We start from the raw sequence: 21,519 nt of genomic DNA, 5'->3' as shown, positions 1-21,519 counted from the left end.
ATTTCATCATGCAGGCTAGCACTGTAGGCTACTACTAGCGTAAAATAAAACTTAAGAAGGCGATTTGAAATGGATCGTTCTGTCGTGTTCAATTGGTAACAAAGAACAACAAAGAAACAATTGTTGTAACTAGGCCTACTTGGTGTGGTTGGCCACAGTTTTATTGGGTGTCCTAAAACAAAACTGGGGCGATACAATCACTTTTGATTTGAATAATATTTTATTCACTACTGCCCTTTAAATGCATGCGTATAAAACAGATGTGTGCAATGTGTATGAAAGAGTCAGCAGCTTCATGCACTTGAAGGGATTTTGCTGTGGTCCATAAACAAGTATTATAATACCGTCATTATAGTCAATAAATGCTGAACAGCAATAAACGCTTCTGAAAGCGCAGGAAATGATGCGTCATAACAGAAGCTTGCAAATGGGAATTGACTATGCAACTGGCCCCTTTGCAAGCATATGATCCATATAATATGTCAATAAAACGGTAAGGGAATGAATTAATGACTAAAATAATAAACGAAAAGATCTCACCGCATGAAATCATTCAATATCATTATCACCCCATTAAAATATTACTGGAATTTCTTAGGGATTACACTCGATCATTTAATTTATTTTATTAATTTTGCGTATAGGCCTATGTTTAACAGAAAACACTGTTTGTTGTTAATTATTATTATCTATTTTTTAGTAACATTAAAAAAAACATAGACATTTATTATATTTAATGTAAAAATAAAATGTTATTTGTTTAAAATGTTTATTGTATTAAATTTGTAACAAATCCTGCGAGGTGCTCTGTCCGCTGATTGGCCAGAAGTGTCCAGGATTCTAATGAATATTAATCGCGTCGCGAGCGATTTTAGCCCTACGTCTCATTGATGTCCTACTATCCATCCTAAACCGTATGCGAGATTAAAATAAATGCGTCCCAGTACGTTAAAAAGCGTATGCCAGACCAGAAGTTCCCGGATGGTCTACTCTTTCCGGTGGATTTTCAAAACAAAGGCTAATATTGCCTGAACATTACTACGAAAGAACTACGAATATGAGTAAAAAAGTGTTTGTTTGTTTTTGTTTTAACCCATGGCAGATATGCGCGACCAACGGTGAGAGGTTTAGATAAAGGTTTGAGTAATCAAAGTTTAACTTGATAGCAAAATATGAATTTATTTTTATCCTTGCTATATCTGCAACAACAATGTGGACTTTTCTATCCGTTTGGCCATTAGCTTTTAATTTACTATGGCCATCATTGTGCATTAATATATGAGGATGAATGACCCGCAACTGCAGATAAAGTGCTTCTGCATTTCTCTCTGATACGGTAGGAAATGAAATGTGGAGGATTTTATCTTTAACAAGATGATTGACAGGTCAGTTCGCGACAGAGCAACCGTTAAAGACGCAATTGTTTGACGTGATAGGTAAGCTTGTCTACTCTTCTGCTACACACTTAAAAATATGCACTTTTTCTTCACGAAAAGAGTACATACTTTTAGGGCGTAGTATAAGTAGGCGAATTGAGACGCACCAATCTCATTAATATTCATAAACAAATCGTTGCGCCTAATTACAAACGTCTGCCTTTCTATCCATTACCGCTGACCAGACCACGCGTCGTAATTTTGAACTCCATTGACCAATCACGGGAGACGTCTGACGTCCTGTATCCTAGGAGATTTTCCCCTTTGCCTTTAACGCCGTGGCCTCTGATGCTCTGCGCGTGCTCCTGCGCAAATCTGTGCCGGTTGCCTGGTCAACCGAATGCGCGTGCCCCTGCAAGCTGATGTCGGGGGCGCGCAGTTGGAGGACTTAGTGGAGCAGCTCGGCCAAAAAGAAAAAAAAAATGAATTAGACACGAAGCCTGGAACAAATTATGATTCTGGGTTTGATTTATTTTGCCCGTTCTGTGTAAATACAGTTTATAATGTATTATTTTAACCAAGTAAATGACTTTGGAGAGCTGTTTACACAAACTCGGCCGCACTGAGGATGAAGAATATGATAGCGAGGACCTGCTGTCACTTCTCTTATGAACGCTGAAATATATTTGAAGAGGAATTACACTTTTTGATTCACTTTTTGGGCGTTTTAAGTTTATAGGACTGATATTAATTGCAGTTTGGTCATGTTGTAGCAGTAGCTTTGGGTGCCTTTTCGCACAATTGTATCAAATATTATATTTATTTTAGAATTTTAACACTCATTGCCTGTTCAAGAAAGAGTGGGTCTTCGGGATTTTACTGTCTTTTAGAAATCGTGGGTTGAATTTATTGGACCCGAAGAGTTGGATTATAACCTACTGACGCCTTAAACATGTATGCTGGGCGAAAAAGAAGAAAACCAGTGCAAAGATCGTAAGTGATACAAATAAATGTGTGTGTGTGTGTGTGTGTGTGTGTGTAGGCGTACTCAATACGGTGGTCCATAATTAGATCATACAAATATATAATTAGTGTCATACTATTTTCATTGATAATTGCTGTTGTTGAAGTTTTTGTTGGTCTTTCTGACTCATTATAGTAAAATATACGTCTGACCCACATCGCATGTGAAATCTTCTCTCTAGGCCCATCTGTAAATATTTATATTTACAGTTATTATTCTATTTAATGTCATCAAATCATCACTGGTATGAGTTTTACAACCTAGTGCTGCGATATTTGTTTTAATGTACAGTAGTCCGTAGTTTTCATGCACTCTTGCTCGTTTAGTCAACGGTGTTTTGTCCTTTTTGTTCTAAATTTTTGATAAAATTAAACTATCAGGTACAAAAAATACAAAAACATTCAATTTCGTGAAATTAAATGAAGTTAAACCCCCCAAATTCTATTGTGAACATTGCTGCACGCAAATATTTTATTTTATATAATGCACTATGTTGTATTTGTTATTTTATCTTTTATTTAAAATATTATTGTTTATTTTATTGTGTATTGGAATTTCGATATATAAATATAGGCCTAAGTCACATTTTTATTACAACATGATTTTTTGAAAAATACATGTTTACTTGATTTAGCCTAGAATGTATATTGCTAACAATTATATTTACTGGTAAATATTAATTTTAATAAATGTAAAAAAACACCTTAGCTATATAATTCTGCCACGTTTTATTAAATTTAAAATCACTTCATTGCTGAAGTGTAAACCAAATAGGTATCATAATCTTATATTACATTTTGCAAACCGTTCAGAGCTTATTTTATACTCTTAAATAATAGATTTACAAATTCTAGCTATTTGTTTAATATTTTAAAAATATTTTGTTTATTTTTAAGATTAGCCAATCACTTTGTCGGCATTGATTGTTTCCTTACAATTTTCCCTTTTTGAATTCATAGATCTTTAAAATCATCTATTGACGTATTTAAATTATTGTATGGAAGAGAGAGGCCGCACTTTGCATATACAGTTTTATTATACACGTATTTAAATTATTATAATACATTTTGATTAGAATGAAATCTATAATGTAAATCATATTTACAATAACAGGCAAATTATGTTTTATAACAGCCCGTTGTGTGTGGTTCAGGTAAACTGTACGAAGATGGCAATATCTAAAATATTTGGACATTTTTTTGGTCACCGTCAGGAAAACAGCTTATAAATGATATAAAATCAATATTTTTTAAAATGTAAAAATGCAGAAAGTTTTATTTGATGGGTAGGTTTAGGGTTACTGTACAAATCATAGTGTCTGTAAATTCACCATAAATCATGGAAACCCAAAGTGTGTGTTTTACGTTGGGGTGGTGGTGACCCAAATGTGATTATTTGTACAAACTAAGATACACACACATTTCCTTAAAATCAAACACAGAGAACAGCACAGAGCCAACAATATGCAAAGTTATTAAACATGACGGGTAGAGTAGGAAAGTTGACAATTGAGTAAATTTAGTAAAAACAGCTTATGGGACACTCTGGCTTCAGTATTTTCACGTTGTCCGTGATTCTGTCCAAACAGACCGGGTCGTGAAAAACGCTGTTAAGTGTGATTTTAAGAGTTGGTTCTTTTGCTCTCGTTCTCAGGGTGAAGCAGCCCCCAAATGAAGGGGGTAAGTCTAACCCGTCCAAACGCCATCGAGACCGGCTAAACTCCGAGTTGGACCGTCTGGCCAGTCTCCTTCCGTTTCCTGAGGAGGTCACGAGCAGCCTGGACAAACTCTCCATCCTGCGTCTGAGTGTCAGTTACCTGCGTGCTAAGAACTTCTTCTCTGGTGAGTTCCACGTGGACCTCGATGACCTTGTGTGTTTATTGGACGAGATGCGGGTGGATGTGTGTAGCTGAGACTGACTGTGATTGTTGTAGCATTTTACAGGACAAATTCGTAGCACTTGACAGGATTGTGTGTTGCACCATAATAAAGCGGGGTCAGGCATGACAGTCTGCTGTTTAGACACAGTGGGAAAGATCATCATTTGAGTTAAGCTGAGGACACATGAAAATAAAAATGACTTAAAATGTCTTAATTCTTTATATACTGTCATGTCGTAAATAGATAGATTCTGTAGATAGATATATTGATAGACATATAGATAGACAGACATAGATAGATAGATAGATAGATAGATAGATAGATAGATAGATAGATAGATAGATAGATAGATAGATAGATAGATAGATAGATAGATAGATAGAGATAGTTATATTGATCGATAGATAGATAGATGGATATGGATGGATAGACAGACAGACAGATAGATAGATAGATAGATAGATAGATAGATAGATAGATAGATAGATAGATAGATAGATAGATAGGCAGACAGAGATAGATAGGCAGACAGAGATAGATAGATAGATAGATAGATAGATAGATAGATAGATAGATAGATAGATAGATAGATAGATAGATAGATAGATAGATAGATAGATAGAGATAGTTATATTAATAGATAGATAGATAGATAGATAGATAGATAGATAGATAGATAGATAGATAGATAGATAGATAGATAGATAGAGATAGTTATATTAATAGATAGATAGATAGATAGATAGATAGATAGATAGATAGATAGATAGATAGATAGATAGATAGATAGATAGATAGATAGATAGATAGATAGATAGATAGAGATAGTTATATTAATAGATAGATAGATAGATAGATAGATAGATAGATAGATAGATAGATAGATAGATAGATAGATAGATAGATATATTAATAGATAGATAGATAGATAGATAGATAGAGATAGTTATATAGATAGATAGATAGATAGATAGATAGATAGATAGATAGATAGATAGATAGATAGATAGATAGATAGATAGATAGATAGATAGATAGATAGATAGAGATAGTTATATAGATAGATAGATAGATAGATAGATAGATAGATAGATAGATAGATAGATAGATAGATAGATAGATAGATAGATAGATAGATAGAGAGATAGTTATATAGATAGATAGATAGATAGATAGATAGATAGATAGATAGATAGATAGATAGATAGATAGATAGATAGATAGATAGATAGATAGATAGATAGATAGTTATATAGATAGATAGATAGATAGATAGATAGATAGATAGATAGATAGATAGATAGATAGATAGATAGATAGATAGATAGATAGATTCATTCATAAATAGATAGAAACACAAATAGACAGACAGAATGAGCAAATTCATGAACAAGTCATCAAACAAGCAAATATTTAGGTAGTAAACATTGTTATGTAAACATTTGTGTCTTTTTTTGTGTCCTAAATATGTATTTCTGTTCCCATATTTACATAACTAAGCTGATTGGATTTGTTTTGTTATTCTGCTTGCTAGTGAAGCTCCGTCTCCCTCAGCAGTATCATTTGTTTGGTTTTGGGGTTTGAGTGTAGAAAAGCTCCAGCATCAGCACTTTAACCTTCGTTCTCTGTATTCACACACAAAGCTGCTGTTGCCCGGTTTGTCCATCCGTCCTTCCCTTCCATCTTATGAAGGGAACGTCATAACAATACGTCAACATCGTGTGAGTTCTGCAGCTCAAGGATAACTCTTTCTTTCCGTTCAGACAAACAAATGACAAACTCGGAGCAAATTTGCGTCTGTAATCGCAGTGTTATTGGGAAAATATGTCATTGTCTCTGTGACTCTGGAATGGAGCGTGGACGTGCTGCGCTGCACTGCGGGAACGGGCCTCCTCTGAGGCATGAATAATTAAACATAACGAGCTTAAAGAATTTATAAAATGGAGGGGTGTGTTTATTTAAGGAAGTGGGGTTTAAAATGGCTGTTCAGGTGAACGCGAACGGATGATTGAGTGATATAGCGTGTAGCTGCGCTTATGAATCATCTTGTGTTGGTGCTTTATAACAATGGCTGATTGTTCAATGATGTCACTGACAATTACAGTCGTCGCAACATCAATGACGAGGTTGTTGATGTTATTGCAAGGATAATTATTAATGAATTGTCATTCAATTTACTTTCAAGCATTATTATTGCTGTCCAACAGGAGTTTGATGCCTCGAAATAAACAGACACAACTTTATTTAATAAACATTATTGAAAACTGATTTTTTATGTTCAAATATTATTCATGGGTTGATTTCCAAGTGAAACAAATATAAGACTTGATTTTATTCATCAGAACTGATTGTGAAATAAGGTCTCTATATGACAGGAAGTTGGAAGAAAGGACTTGGTGATGTCATCAGAATAAGGTTGTTTTAGAAGCAGAGCAAGTTCAATTTAAATGGAAAAAATACAAAGAAAAAATAGTTCATTTTATTTTAGGACGTTGTGATCTGTCATAAAAAGTTTCCCGCCATTTTGAATTGTTCAAACTCGTCCTAGATTCCTCGGGCCCTTATTTAACAATCTAAGCGTGTGGTCTAAAACGCATGGCGCAAGTGCACTTAGGGCAAGTCCAAGCCTGCGTTTCAGTCCAAAATTGTCTGATTTCCACAGGGGGTTCGAGCATGTCTTTGCATCATTACGTCACATCTGTACACATAAAGAAGAGTCTCGGCTAGTATAAGCTATACTGAGTCATTGCGTCACGTCTGTACACATAAAGAAGAGTCTCGGTTAGAATAAGCTATAGAGTCATTACGTCATATCTGTACACATAAAGAAGAGTCTCGGCTAGTATAAGCTATATTGAGTCGTTACGTCACATCTGTACACATAAAGAAGAGTCTCGGCTAGTATAAGCTATATTGAGTCATTACATCACATCTCAGCTAGTACAAGTCACGTAAAGTTGATAATTCCGCGAATGACTGTAATTGCAGATTTCAAACAGAGATGGCGACAAACAGGAAAAACTGCGAACTGCAGCTTTAAACAACATGGTACACAACGTGAAAATGATAACTGCGTCAGGCTAGCACAAACGAGCAAAAAATACTTGCGGCACCATGCGCCAGGTTTATGATAGGGTGATCTGATTTTCACCAAAATTACCTCAGATCAGAAAAAAAAAAAAAACCTAAATGATTGTTAAAGGTGCAATGTGTAAAAAAGATGAGTATCTATTAACAGAAATGCAATATGACATCCATAACTATGTTTTCAGTGGTGTATAAAGAACTTACTTAATTAACCGTAATGTTTTTATTACCTTAGAATGAGACATTAATAGCTCCATAACCGCGGGAATCCCCTTCTATGAAGGTCGCCATGTTGTGACGTCATATTCCTACCGTAGCCGAACGCGAACAAACAGCGCTACAGAACGCGTTTCATCACTACCTTGAAAGAGAAGTAGCGGAAAGCTGGAAGCTAGCCTTACACTCCGTGAGTAGTGACTTTTCCCTTGTGAGTGGTGTAAAATATGTAGTTGGGATTGTTTCATGTAACTTAGTTCTCCCTCGCTGTGTTATGGGTTTGTTATGTTGGGGATAGATGTGCTGTTACGTTCGTGAGACAGCTGATGATTAGTATTCATGTCATTGACCGTAAAACAGTACGTTACAGGAATCACTAACCCGTCGATAGAGACTTTTAGATCACTAAAGTCGATCACGAAGAGTTTTCAAAATCAGAGAAAAAAGCCTATTGTGTGTAGTAAATAGTATCTATGGGATGCGGAGATGACATGATTGTAACAGCGCGCGCACTTCCGACCTTTGGACTCATGCGATGCGGACGCGTCCCAGCTCAGCCACAGTAACAGCTCATATTAGCCAGCTAAACTATTACTACCCTGTTAGAAAAAATATATAGCTGCTCCCTCGCTGTATTATGGGTTTGCTACAGTATGTGTGGAGAAATGTGCTGGTTACGTTTGTGAGACAATCAGCTGATTACTATTATTATATTAAATTATATATTAAAACCCTTGATCCTCACCTGACTATGGCTTTGTAAACAGTATCCATGATGTGGTTTATAATGGACTGTGGTACAGAAACAGTGACAATGTTACACACTCTTGGCTTAAGGCCAATTTATACTTCTGCGTAGGGTGCGCGCAGTAGGTACGGCGTAGCATACGCACAGACGCGTCCCATACCGCGTACCCTTCCGCGTTGCCTGACGCGCACCTCTTCAAAAATGTAACTACACGTCGCGACGACGCGGACCGCAAGATCGGTGATTGGTCGGCTTGGTAGCGTCGTATTTCCTCATACGCATTTCCGCACGTACCTTCTCACGCATTTCCACACGTACCATCTCCTCCGACGTCTTCTCTCATTTCTGCCTTTCAGTTTTAGTAATTTCACTAAAATTAACTGTTTTTTCACCCCAATAAGCTCCAACTCCAACATGATCCACTCTCTTTCAGTCGCTATTGCTTGTAGTAACCTAGCCGCGAGGAATCTAAACACAGTGGAACATTAAAACTCTCCGCCGCCAACTAGCGTTTCGGGGCAGTACTGCAGAGCAACCAAGACCTGAACGCAGAAGTATAAATGCTCACAACGGCGTCGCCTACGTGCGAAGCCAACGCCGTACACTACGGCGTACCCTCGACGCAGAAGTATAAATTGGCCTTTACTCTGGCTATTCTCTGCTGTCTCAGCCGTCGAGATGTTTGTCTCGTTTTAGCAACCGTAGCTTCTTCGAAAGGGAGGGGTGAGCAGTGGGCTGAGCCCTTAGTGCAAACCTGGTGCAAACTCGCAACCGAACCACTAGATGTCGCTAAAAATCACACATTGCTCCTTTAATAGCCTAAACCACTCTTGTAGCTCTTCAATGAATTTGGCGAAGAACACGGAAAAATTTAGGTTGACGAAGCTCCACAATGCTTTGGCTTATTTCAACGATACTTGGTATCCATCATTACAATCATGTACAATATCACTGAGAAATTAAATCTTTTTGTGAAATAGTCGGATAAATATTCTTAGTGACTGACTCTGGATCAGCGTAAACGCTTTCTGAAGGCCTCATCTGGGAGGGAGGGACTTTTGTATGACTGAATGTAGGTCAGTGTTTGCAGCACTTATAATGCCTCAGGAAGCTTTCTGTGTTATCGGAGAGACGGCGACTAAAACAAGACCCCAATTAGACTCGCTCATCTTCTTAGTGCACTTCTTAGTGTTGTTGTTTTTTTCTTTCTCTTTCTGTCTCTATTTATAGTCTTCAACTCGGGGTCATGGAGCCAGCTGTAACATTCCCCCTCTCTCTTCTATCCTTCAGAGAAACATAACATAATTTGTTTTGCGTAAATAAAACATTATTTGTTATGAGTAAACAGAGCAAATGCTATCTGACGTGAGAATATTACATTCAAGCTTTCTCTAAAATGCCTGTAAGAATTGGGAAATTAAGCTAGATTCTGGACTCTACTATATATATATATATATATATATATATATACAGTATATATTATATACTATATATATATATATATATATATTCTCCGTTTTTCTGTCTTCACGTGCACTCAATTGGGTTTAGGAATAGTAATACTTCAGACGAATCAGCTTTGATATTTTATGTTAATTAATACGTAAATTAATTAATTAATTAACATAAAATAATTAATAAATGAATGAATTAATTAAAACTTCTGTGTCCATAGTGTCCAACAAGCACCATTCTAGGAGTAAATAAATAAATCATTCTGGCGATTTCAGAAAATGAGTAAACATTTTTTTTAGAGATTAGACTTAGAATGACCCTTGAAAGCTTAATTCTAATGCCACATTGGGATTCCGATTTCCGCCCAGAAGATATTTTCCCCATTTTTTGTGATTACTTGTACAGCCAGGTTAACGGGGGGCAGTCCTTAATCTTTGTATGCATGCCGGATACCTAAGAATTAGGATTGAGAACCAGATGGCATCAGAGGAGCTCTTCATTTTGATCAACTTTAGCCACTGAAAAGTGCTTTTTTTTTTACCCTATCTCTCTCTGTTTAATTCTTTATCTCTACTCATCCAAGGTTCTTAGCATTTTTGCCTGTTTTTCATAATCCTATTTTTAATTGTTGTATACATACAATTGAAGGGGGTGATTTAGGGGGTGATCTCCAGTTTTGGTTCATATGTGAATTAATTTAGCATGCACATGAATCAAATGGGTTCACTCAGTTTGCATACTGTACAACAGCAAAAGTGGGTATTTTTGGTCATTTTGAAGAGCATAAAAAGACCCCCCCAAAAAATGCCTCTCCATGGTCTGTCTCAGAAGGGCTGCATCATGGGAAGTCTGACTCATATGAAAGCACAGGAGATGAGCTAGTGAGACATTAATTACGCCATGATGGATAGTGGATTGTGAACTCCATTTTGGCAGGTCTAACTGATTTGTGGAAAGCTTATGGTTATGACTTTTATTAAACAGGCAAATAAAAACACGTGAATTTATTCCCTCGTTTTATTGCCTTGTCTATGTCTTGCCAGCATTCATTAGTCGAGCACCGATTAGAATGATTCATTGAATCAGATGCCTGTGGTTTGTTTAGTTCAATGCCGCAACAACAGTGTTGTGTTGTTTTAATCTTTGGCTTAAAATACACTTGGATGTAAACAACGCTGTGATTGTAAGCGTATTAAAGGGATTATCACATTTATGTGTATGGTTTCGATTGCGGACGTAGATTTTTCAGAGTTACTTATTTTTGGTTAAGATAGTTCTCGTCATCAGAGATCAAGATATTGTAGTCCTAAACTCTTATGCCGTATGTCAAGGGAAAACTTATCACAATATATGTGTTTTAATGATTTTTTGGCATTTTTTGTTTACACAGTAGCTCGTTGTTGGGGCTGCATAGCCGAAATGTGGCCGACATCAGTTGAGCTTGGTGAGGAATTTTTTTTATTTATTTATTTTTTGAACATTGGCAGGCTTTTTTTTTATGTTTTATGTTTTGTTTTGTTTGAACACTGGCAGGCATTTCTTTGTTTTGTTTTGTTTCGTTTGAACACTTGCAGACATTTTTTGTTTTGATTTATGTTTGGTTTTTTTGTTTTATTTGAACACTGGCAGGCATTTCTTTGTTTTGTTTCCTTTGAACACTTGCAGGCATTTTTTGTTTGTTTTATGTTTTGTTTTTTTGTTTTGTTTGAACACTGGCAGGCATTTTTTTGTTTTGTTTCGTTTCGTTTGAACACTTGCAGACATTTTTTGTTTTGTTTTATGTTTTTTTTTTGTTTTGTTTTTTTGAACACTGGCAGGCATTTCTTTGTTTTGTTTCCTTTGAACACTTGCAGCCATTTTTTGTTTGTTTTATGTTTTGTTTTTGTTTTGTTTTGTTTTCTTTGAACACTGGCAGGCATTTATTTTGTTTTATGTTTTGTTTTTTGTTTTGTTTGAACACTGGCAGGCATTTCTTTTGTTTTATGTTTTGTTTTGTTTGAACACTGGCAGGCATTTGTTTTGTTTAGTGTTTTTTGTTTTGTTTTGTTTTGTTTGAACACTGGCTGACATGTCTTTGTTATGTTTTGTTTGAACACTGGCAGGCATTTCTTTTGTTTTATGTTTTGTTTTGTTTGAACACTGGCAGGCATTTGTTTTGTTTAGTGTTTTTTGTTTTGTTTTGTTTGAACACTGGCTGACATGTCTTTGTTATGTTTTGTTTGAACACTGGCAGGCATTTCTTTTGTGTTTTGTTTAGTTTTGTTTGAACATTGCAGGCATTTGTTTTTTTATTTAGTTTGAACACTGGCAGGCATTTGTTTTTGTTTTGCTCTTTATTTTGTTTTATTTAGTTTGAACACTGGCATGCATTTCTTTTTTTTCTTTTTTTTTACACTGGCAGGCATTTCTGTGATTTATATTAAACTTTATATGGCAAGTTCATTCATTCATATTCTCTCATTAGGCACAGCAATATGAAATATAATAATTATTATTATTATTATTATAAATTATTATTTCTATTATTATAATTTTATATCATTGAATTGTACTGTATAGAGTTTTTTATGAGTTTAGATGAAATATTCTGTCTAGTCTCACTGAATGACTAACGCTTCGCCCACTCTTTCTTAGTAAAGTAATCATCCGGAGTGAAAAGGGATGTTTTAGAGTAAGACAAAAATCCCTGCTAGGGGTAAACATTAGTCTGGCCTGTGTATTAGCACAATTAGTAGCTTTACAAGATCTTTCCTCTAATCATCAGCTTCCTCGCCAAAACTGACCTCTGATCGCATTTTCCACAAAACGTCTTCTGCAAAGATCTCTTCTTGAATAGTTGTCACTGCTTTTTACAGCAGATTATGTCACACTTTACGCAAATACTGTTTCACTAACTTGAAAATCCATAATATTATATAGCTGTGACATCAGAACATCACTTGCAGTGACATTTTGTTTAACAAAGATTGACCATGTCATGACAACCTGATTGTCAAAAAAAGGAAAATCAGATGTTCCTAATTCATTTTAGTTTGGAACTGTGGGACAAATAAAACCAAATTAGCAGTTGCTTCAATGCATTTAGGGGTGTGGTCCTGGTCAAGACAATCTCCTGAATGTCAGAATGGGAAAAAAAGGTGATTTAAGCAATTTTGAGCGTGGCATGGTTGTTGGTGCCAGACGGGCCGGTCTGAGTATTTCACAATCTGCTCTGTTACTGGGATTTTCACACACAACCATTTCTAGGGTTTATAGAGAATGGTGTGAAAAGGGAAAAACATCCAGTATGCGGCAGTCCTGTGGGCGAAAATGCCTTGTTGATGCTAGAGGTCAGAGGAGAATGGGCCGACTGATTCAAGCTGATAGAAGAGCAACTTGGACTGAAATAATCACTCGTTACAACCGAGGTATGCAAAGCATTTCTGAAGCCACAACATGCACAACCTTGAGGCGGATGGGCGACAACAGCAGAAGACCCCTCTGGGTACCACTCATCTCCACTACAAATAGGAAAAAGTGGCTACAATTTGCAAGAGCTCACCAAAATTGGACAGTTGAAGACTGGTCTGATGAGTCTCGATTTCTGTTGAGACATTCAGATGGTAGAGTCCGAATTTGACGTAAACAGAATGAGAACATGGATCTATCATGCCTTGTTACCACTGTGCAGGCTGGTGGCGGTGGTGTAATGGTGTGGGGGATGTTTTCTTGGCACACTTTAGGCCCCTTAGTGCCAATTGGGCATCGTTTAAATGCCACGGCCTACCAGAGCATTGTTTCTGACCATGTCCATCCCTTTATGGCCACCATGTACCCATCCTCTGATGACTACTTCCAGCAGGATAATGCACCATGTCACAAAGCTCGAATGATTTCAAATTGGTTTTTTGAACATGACAATGAGTTGACTGTACTAAAATGGCCCCCACAGTGACCAGATCTCAACCCAATAGAGCATCTTTGGGATGTGGTGGAACGGGAGCTTCGTGCCCTGGATGTGCATCCCACAAATCTCCATCAACTACAAGATGCCATCCAATCAATATTGGCCAACATTTCTAAAGAATGCTTTCAGCACCTTGTTGAATCAATGCCACGTAGAATTAAAGCAGTTCTGAAGGCGAAAGGGGGTCAAACACAGTATTAGTATGGTGTTCCTCATAATCCTTTAGGTGAGTGTGTATACAGTATATATATATATACAGTATATATATGAGTTATGTATATGTATGAGTTACGTCGATAAAACAGATATACACGTCTTTAATTTTAATTAATTATATGAATCAGCATTACATTTTCATTTTTTAAATTGTTTATATATTTAATATATATATACTTATAATAATTTAATTTAAATCGGATATATACACATTACATAAACAGACCATTAATTAAAAAATAATGGACAGATAGATAGAAGGGAATTTCTGTAGTCTTAATGCAGTGTTTATAAGATCTCGTGCTATCATACCCAAAGCTTTCTTTCTTTTTCTCTCATGAATTGACTGAATTGGCACACTTTTTCTTCTTTGTCCTCTTGTAGTTCCCCCGTCGCCGGTTGCTAGGCGCCCCATTCATACAATAGCAAGAAGAGAGACAAATTAGACAATCTCTTCAGTTCAAGAAAGTGTGCCTGTTTCCTTTCACCGCGGTGGTCCGATCTGATGCCTTTTAGGAGAGTCTTTATCCTGGATTAGTGTTTGTGTATCAGGAAATGCTCTACTGTTCACCAAAACACACTTGCATTGACTCACTGGGGCCCTTAAGCTACTAAAAGGGTGAAGTGCACAATGAACAGTTAACAAAGCTGGCTTTTGTTCAGAGACGGTGGAGTTTAACCTTTCTTAGGACTCAGAATAGCCTAGTTGACATCCTGGTGTTAAAAGGTTATAGAGTTAAAAGATGAGAAGCTCCTTTGCCTTTTAAATTGGATTTGATAGACTTACCTGAACTCAGAGACCAGATTTCAGGCAGAACGCATGATCACTACGAAAAAAAGATGGAGATGTTTTGTATTTTATTTACAGTAAATTTCTTGCCTATCCATCTATCTATCTATCTATCTATCTATCTATCTATCTATCTATCTATCTATCTATCTATCTATCTATCTATCTATCTATCTATCTATCTATCTATCTATCTATCTATCTATCTATCTATGTGTCTGTCTATCTATCTATCTATCTATCTATCTATACCTCTCTCTCTCTCTTTCTGTCTGTCTGTCTATCTATCTATCTATCTATCTATCTATCTATCTATCTATCTATCTATCTATCTATCTAATCATCTATCTATCTATCTATCTATCTATCTATATATCTATCTATCCATCTATGTGTCTGTCTATCTATCTATCTATCTATACCTCTCTCTCTCTCTTTCTGTCTGTCTATCTATCTATCTATCTATCTATCTATCTATCTATCTATCATCTGTCTGTCTATCTATCTATCTATCTACTGTATCTGTCTGTCTGTCTGTCTGTCTATCTATCTATCTATCTATCTATCTATCTATCTATCTATCTATCTATCTATGTGTCTGTCTATCTATCTATCTATCTATCTATCTATCTATACCTCTCTCTCTTTCTGTCTGTCTATCTATCTATCTATCTATCTAATCATCTATCTATCTATCTATCTATCTATCATCTGTCTGTCTATCTATCTATCTACTGTATCTGTCTGTCTGTCTATCTATCTATCTATATATATATATATATATATATATATATATATATATCTATTTATCTATACCTCTCTTTCTGTCTATCTATCTATCTATCATCTGTCTATCTATCTATCATCTGTCTATCTATGTGTCTATCTATCTATCTATCTGCCTATATCTCTATCTATCAATTATCTATCTTACTCTGTCTGTCGATCGATTGTTCGTCTGTCTGTCTGTCTGTCTAGCTATCTATTATCAATCTATTGTCTGTCTGACTATCTATCCATCTCTCTCTTTCTGTCTATCTGTCTGTCTATCGTCTGTCTATTCATCTCTATCTATCATCTGTCTGCCTATCAATCTATCAATTTGTCTTTGAATGTCACTGTTCTTTTTGTTTGTTCATGATAATCTATCTCTACCTGTTTGACTTTCTCTCTCTCCCTCCTTCCTCGTCTCGATGAGTCGTGAACGAGCCACGAACGAACGTTGCCAGATGAAAGTGTTTTGGTAGAACAACTCCAGAGCTAATCCACTTACATTCATGCCGAGATCCCTTTGAAAAAGCGAGAGAACAGGGGAGGGTAAGACAGGATCGAAAGAGGGCCTGCAAAAACAGTCTGGCAGCCATGAACTTTTGAACCCTTGGCCAAACTAGGTGAGGTTGCTTCACATCAGGAAAAAAGAGAGAGCTGGCTGAGAAAATGTGGGCGGGGCTCCGAGAGCTGCTTAGAGTAAAAATAATGTTTTTGTTACCAATCAGCACGTCTGAGTATGAGGACATTTCGACCGCTTCACATTAGAGCCAGAGGAGCTGTGTTTGTCTAATGGTCTGATATGTCAAAATCATTTTCACACTGGTTTTCGTACATTGTGTTGTGTGTCTCACGTATTTGTACCTTTGAGTATTTGATCTTCCACCTCTACTACATTTTCTGTTCCTCCAAGGTGAAACTCTTTAGCCACTTTTCCACTGTCGACCCAAAACCTTTCCTTTACTTATCCGTTCCATTCCGTGCCGATCCGGCCCAGCTGGTTTCATTTTCCACTGTGGGTCTGATAACGGCCACTTTTTGGGATGTAATTCAAATGTACCAGTCATTGCCTTGGTAAAGCAAGAGTTTATGTGACGTCAATAGAGAACGCATTTTTGCTTCGAATTTCAAGATGTAAACTTGCAATTGTGAGGCAAAAGTCAGAGTTGTGAGATAAAAAGTCTTGTTTTATTCCAAGGTGGAACAAGTTTCTATTGTAATGGTGCTGTGCCAAACCAAGCCCAAGTGGGAAAATAACTGAAACCATTCCTTGGCTTTCCTAGAAAAGGGGCTGTTGTGTTGTGTTGATTGATTTACTCTGCTGCGGAATGAGAAGCTGGGTTGTTTTAACCCAAATTTGGGTCAAATATGGACAAACACAGCCTTTGGGTTACAATTTTAAATGACATTTTTAACCACATATTTGGGTTTGTCAATAATATTTGACCCAGTATATTTTTATGTAAACATTGAACCATCATTTGTACAATTTTGTTTCTGTTTGGGGGAAAAATATTAATAAGTAGGCTAATAATATAATATATTTTCATATATTTATGATATATTTTTTTTAATTCAACAAAAATACTGAGAATTTTATTGAAGTGTCTTTTTAAACCTATTGACTTTTTATTTCGTGGAACTGTCAAGAAATGTATCAAGAATTTACAAAAATGAAAGCATTTAAACAGATGTCAAATTATCCATTTAAATATTATAGTCTCTGTTTTATTGAATCTATTTTATTTCCATGTTTCCAGGATTGAAATACAATTTACTTTCTCCATCTGTGTCTTTAATGTGTAATATTGTCCATTCTCTAATCCATGCTTAATAAAGAAGCCCTTTAGGCCAGATAGTTCCTTAAATTTGTTCCACATGTCCATACTTAAAAACAGTGGTGGAAACGTAGCTCTACTCTTTCTTCACATTCGTTTCATTTTATTAGGTACTTTAGTGTTACGATCATAATGTGAGCTCATGCGCTGGTCATTTTAGCTGGTTTGGCACAGCTAAAGCTAAGCTAAGTCCTATTAATTTCAGTGTAGACATTGATGGATCCAAGCGTTTGGCTCTACTTTGTGTCTTTTGGCTACTTGACAGCTGTCGTTTGTTTTTAATGATGTTCGTTTGAAATGTATTGTTTATGGCATATAGTTTTGTTCTCTTTGTCTTTTGTACAACATCTGAAGCTTGTTTTTTTTTTTTTTTTTTTGGCTAATGGTAAGCTACATGCTAAGTGGGTTTGCGTTAATGATCATGGCAGCCATCTTCTCAGAAATAACCACTGGAATGGCACAACTTAGTGTTAAATGTCTTGGTTAGACTTAGGGAGTCTGGTTAATTCACTTGGAGGAAATATAGCATGCATGGTATTTAAGGGTTTTAAGGTAACTGCTTAATGCCTCACTAATTCAAAGATCAACTCTTGTGAATTTTTGTGTGTGGTTTTGTTTGTTCATCTGCTTTTCCAGGAATAGTGAGAGCTGTGATGTAATCAAACTGGCTGGATCAGATACGCTGAATCTGAAATCCCGTTTGGAACCGATTCACTTCTGAGCTTAAATTTCCATTTATTTTGATGGACAGACTAAGTATATTTGTATTTGAAGAGCTAGAAGTTTGATCAGTTTATAGATCAGATACCATGGTGATGTCAACAAATATGAATTTATGACTCCAGTAGTTTGATCTAATGGAATGAAAAATATTCTGTTACTGAAGTATTTGAACATCTGTGATGTATTAATTAAAGCCAAAGTTTACATTTTTACAGGTCGTTTTAAATGGGAGCTGATATCTTTCGGACCCGTTTTATTCTTTGACCCTGCCAAACTATTTCTTGACTACGCAAGCGGTGGTTGATTAAGCTGAATAAATTGCACAACACTCAATATTTAAATTAATTTTATTATACTTTTAATGATAATGTTAATGATTAATTCATTTATTATTATTTTTAAGGCTGTCAAAAAATTGTGAATGCGTGTCAATTTAATTTAACAAAACTCTACAGATTTATTTAAAAAAAAATATTATTTAATTTATTGTTATTATTATTGTTTTATTTATTTATTTTTTATTAAATTATTATCATTAATACCATTAATAAAATAAATAATAATTTAATAATAAATAAAACAATAATATTAACAATAAATTAAATAATACAAATTTAAATAAATCAATAAAATATAAATTAGAATAAATTAGCGTAACTGTAGGGTTTTGTTAAATTAAATTGCACAACACTCAACATTTAACTTAATTTTATTATACTTTTAATGATAATGGTAATGATTAATTCATTTATTATTAGTTTTAAGGCTGTCAAAAAATTGTGAATGCGTGTCAATTTAATTTAACACAACTCTACAGTTACACTAATTTATTCTAATTTATATTTTATTGATTTATTTAAATTTTGTATTATTTAATTTATTGTTATTATTATTGTTTTATTTATTTATTATTAAATTATTATTTATTTTATTATTAATTGAATGTATTATTATATTATTTTTAGGGCTGTCAATTGATGAATATTTTTCATTTGCATTGAAATATGTGATTTACACACTGATTTTTAATCTTCATTCATTTTTAGTGCTATCAATCAATTTAAAATACTTTTATAAAGATTGTGATTATATAGATGATATACACACACCATTTATAAATGTATATTTATTTTAGATATTTCAAGCTGTTAACAAATTAAAATATTTAATTGTGATTAATTATATAATTTTGTCGGTTATTAATTTTATGTTATTATTTTTATTATTCATTTTATATAATTTTGTCCCAAAAAAAACCCTCCCTAAAACCCATTAAATGAATTTCCTTATTTCATCCTCGTAAGCTTTAGTGCAGCCAACAAACAGTTTGATTATAATGAGGAGTGTTTCTGTTTTTCTGTAATTACAGCAATAAAACTACAGTAGAGAAGGCAAAAATAATCCATAAGCAGCCCCTGACCGAGCCTCCGTCTCTGTTTGATGCATTTCCACACATTGCCACCCCGCTGTCACACTACAATAGATCGGAATGTGGATTTCTGCTTTGGGGAGACACACACACGCACACACACACAGTTAGGAGAATATCCAGTGGATGGATACACTGTGTACTTGTACACACTTTATTTCTATCCGTGTGTGTGTGTTGTGACTACAGCTGGCTTTCTGTAGTGTTTTTGTAAAGGAGACAGATGTGTTTCACTGGTCTCCAGCTGTTTGACAGAAACATGTAAACGAATGATTCTGCTCTATATATCGCAAGCTGACGACCCCTCACCTGTAGAGGGGATGGTGGGATGCATGTGACAGTTTTATTTTATGCACAATTCTTACTTGGGCAAATGTATTTTTTATTTTGTAGTTTATTATAGTTTTTTTTTTCTTATGGCGGCAACCGATTAAAATATTGTCAATTTCATTCATATTTATTGTATGCACAATAATATTATTATTTTATTTTATTTTTATTTTATGCATAATTATAGTTAGGCTTTTATTTTGTATGGCTGTCAACTGAGTAAAATATTGAATGAATCTTTCATGTATTTTTATTTTATTCATAATTCATCTAGTTAGGAAAAAAATAATTAAATATATATATATATATATATATATATATATATATATATATATATATATATATATATATAATTGTATTATTGTTTTAGGGCTGTCACAAATACAACCACAAATATTATTTCCCTACTCTTCATTGCTTAAAATATTGTAGTTTTCATTATTATTATTTTATGTTTTTTTTTTTTCATGTTTGACTAAAACATATACTGATTGAAATATAGAATGAATTATTGCATGCTTTTTTATTTTATGCATAATTCTTCTAAATTTACTTTTGTTTTAAGGTTTTCAACCGACTAAAATATTTAATTGCAATTATTTAGTCAATATACGCCTGTGAACGTACCTGTATATCATATGAGTTCCATATTATAACCTACAATTAGGGTCATATATTATTTTGTTACCATATATATATATATATATATATTTAGGGCTGTCAATCCATTAAATATTTAATCGTGATTTAGCATCTTGTAAACAGTGAATGAAAACAAAAATTGTTATACCAGGACTTCTAAAAATGCTTATATGTGCAGCTTAAACTATTACTTGTGATCAGAGTTCATCAAACTCCATCCTAAACAATTCAGTAGCCATAAACCCATTAACATAATTGATGGTTGGCATCTAATTCTGTTTCTGGGTTTCTTTTTAGGCCTGAGTGTTAATGTGACTAGCATGCTAACTGTGTTGGACAACAAAAACCTGATCCTAAACCCAAACAGTTATATATATTAGCTACATTTTTAGTCAACAGTTTTATATTAGCATCTACTAATTTTAATCTTGTATGAAATATCGAGCAGTAGCAATGTTTTTAGTGTCAGTTTACCTTGCTTGTTTGTTTTGTTTTGGCATTTGTATGAGTGACTTTAGCTACGCTAGCATTTAGCAGTAAGAATACTTGCTTAGCGAAGCCACAACTGACTGAGATATTGCCCAGAAAAGAGGGATAGAAGGGGAGGGAGGGAAAAAGAGAGCGAGTGTGGTGAGTCGTTCATCTGTGTGCGTAAAGAGACGTGTCTGTTGTGATGTTTTTATCGTTTGCTGGCTGTCGCTCTCTATCTAGAGCGCTCCGTTCAGCAGGCCCCATCCGAATCTTCTCAATCCCTCGAGCCACTCGCAGACGTCCACATCTGCTGCCGTGATGTCATCAACACGTGACGCCGCTCGGAGGCTCGTGTGTTAATATTTGATACCCAACATAGCCTCTTTCTCTCTATGTCTTTCTTGTTCGGTGGTTTTATCTTCCTCCCGAGATAAAAGACACCGCACCGCTCTCCTTCCTCCCATGAGCTTTTAGCTGTAACAAGCATTAGAAAGAATGACAGATATAAATTATATTGAAATCTCAGCTATTCCCCTCAGCTGTTTTGACGCTGTAAGTATATAGTAGTTTATTGTTTTAA

General features: G+C 35.0%; 1 protein-coding gene and 1 long non-coding RNA gene across 3 annotated transcripts in view; one reads left to right on the top strand and one right to left on the bottom strand.

Annotated features, from left to right (window-relative positions):
- The first annotated feature begins 1,058 nt into the window (after positions 1–1,058).
- Positions 1,059–21,519, top strand: part of ahr1b (aryl hydrocarbon receptor 1b) — a 46,726-nt gene continuing 26,265 nt past the window's right edge. Inside the window, exons 1-2 of the mRNA XM_039682625.2 lie at positions 1,059–2,369; positions 4,054–4,241. Coding sequence (XP_039538559.2) covers positions 2,329–2,369; positions 4,054–4,241 — 229 coding nt within the window. The 5' untranslated portion in view covers positions 1,059–2,328. The remainder of the gene's footprint in view (positions 2,370–4,053; positions 4,242–21,519) is intronic.
- LOC120486544 (uncharacterized) lies at positions 4,235–16,148 on the bottom strand. Of its 2 annotated transcripts, XR_016169560.1 has the most exons (4): positions 15,894–16,148; positions 14,736–14,775; positions 14,261–14,350; positions 4,235–4,413 (listed from the first exon to the last, which is right to left on the bottom strand). It is a non-coding gene; the product is annotated as an uncharacterized LOC120486544 (long non-coding RNA). The 2 variants fall into 2 exon arrangements; XR_005624210.2 differs by lacking the exon at positions 14,736–14,775 and having other exon boundaries at positions 15,894–16,135.

This window comes from Pimephales promelas, chromosome 2 (assembly GCF_988280905.1).
Source record: "Pimephales promelas chromosome 2, fPimPro1.hap1.1, whole genome shotgun sequence".
NCBI classification, from domain to species: Eukaryota; Metazoa; Chordata; class Actinopteri; order Cypriniformes; family Leuciscidae; genus Pimephales; species Pimephales promelas.
This window is presented reverse-complemented; position numbering and strand designations above follow the sequence as displayed.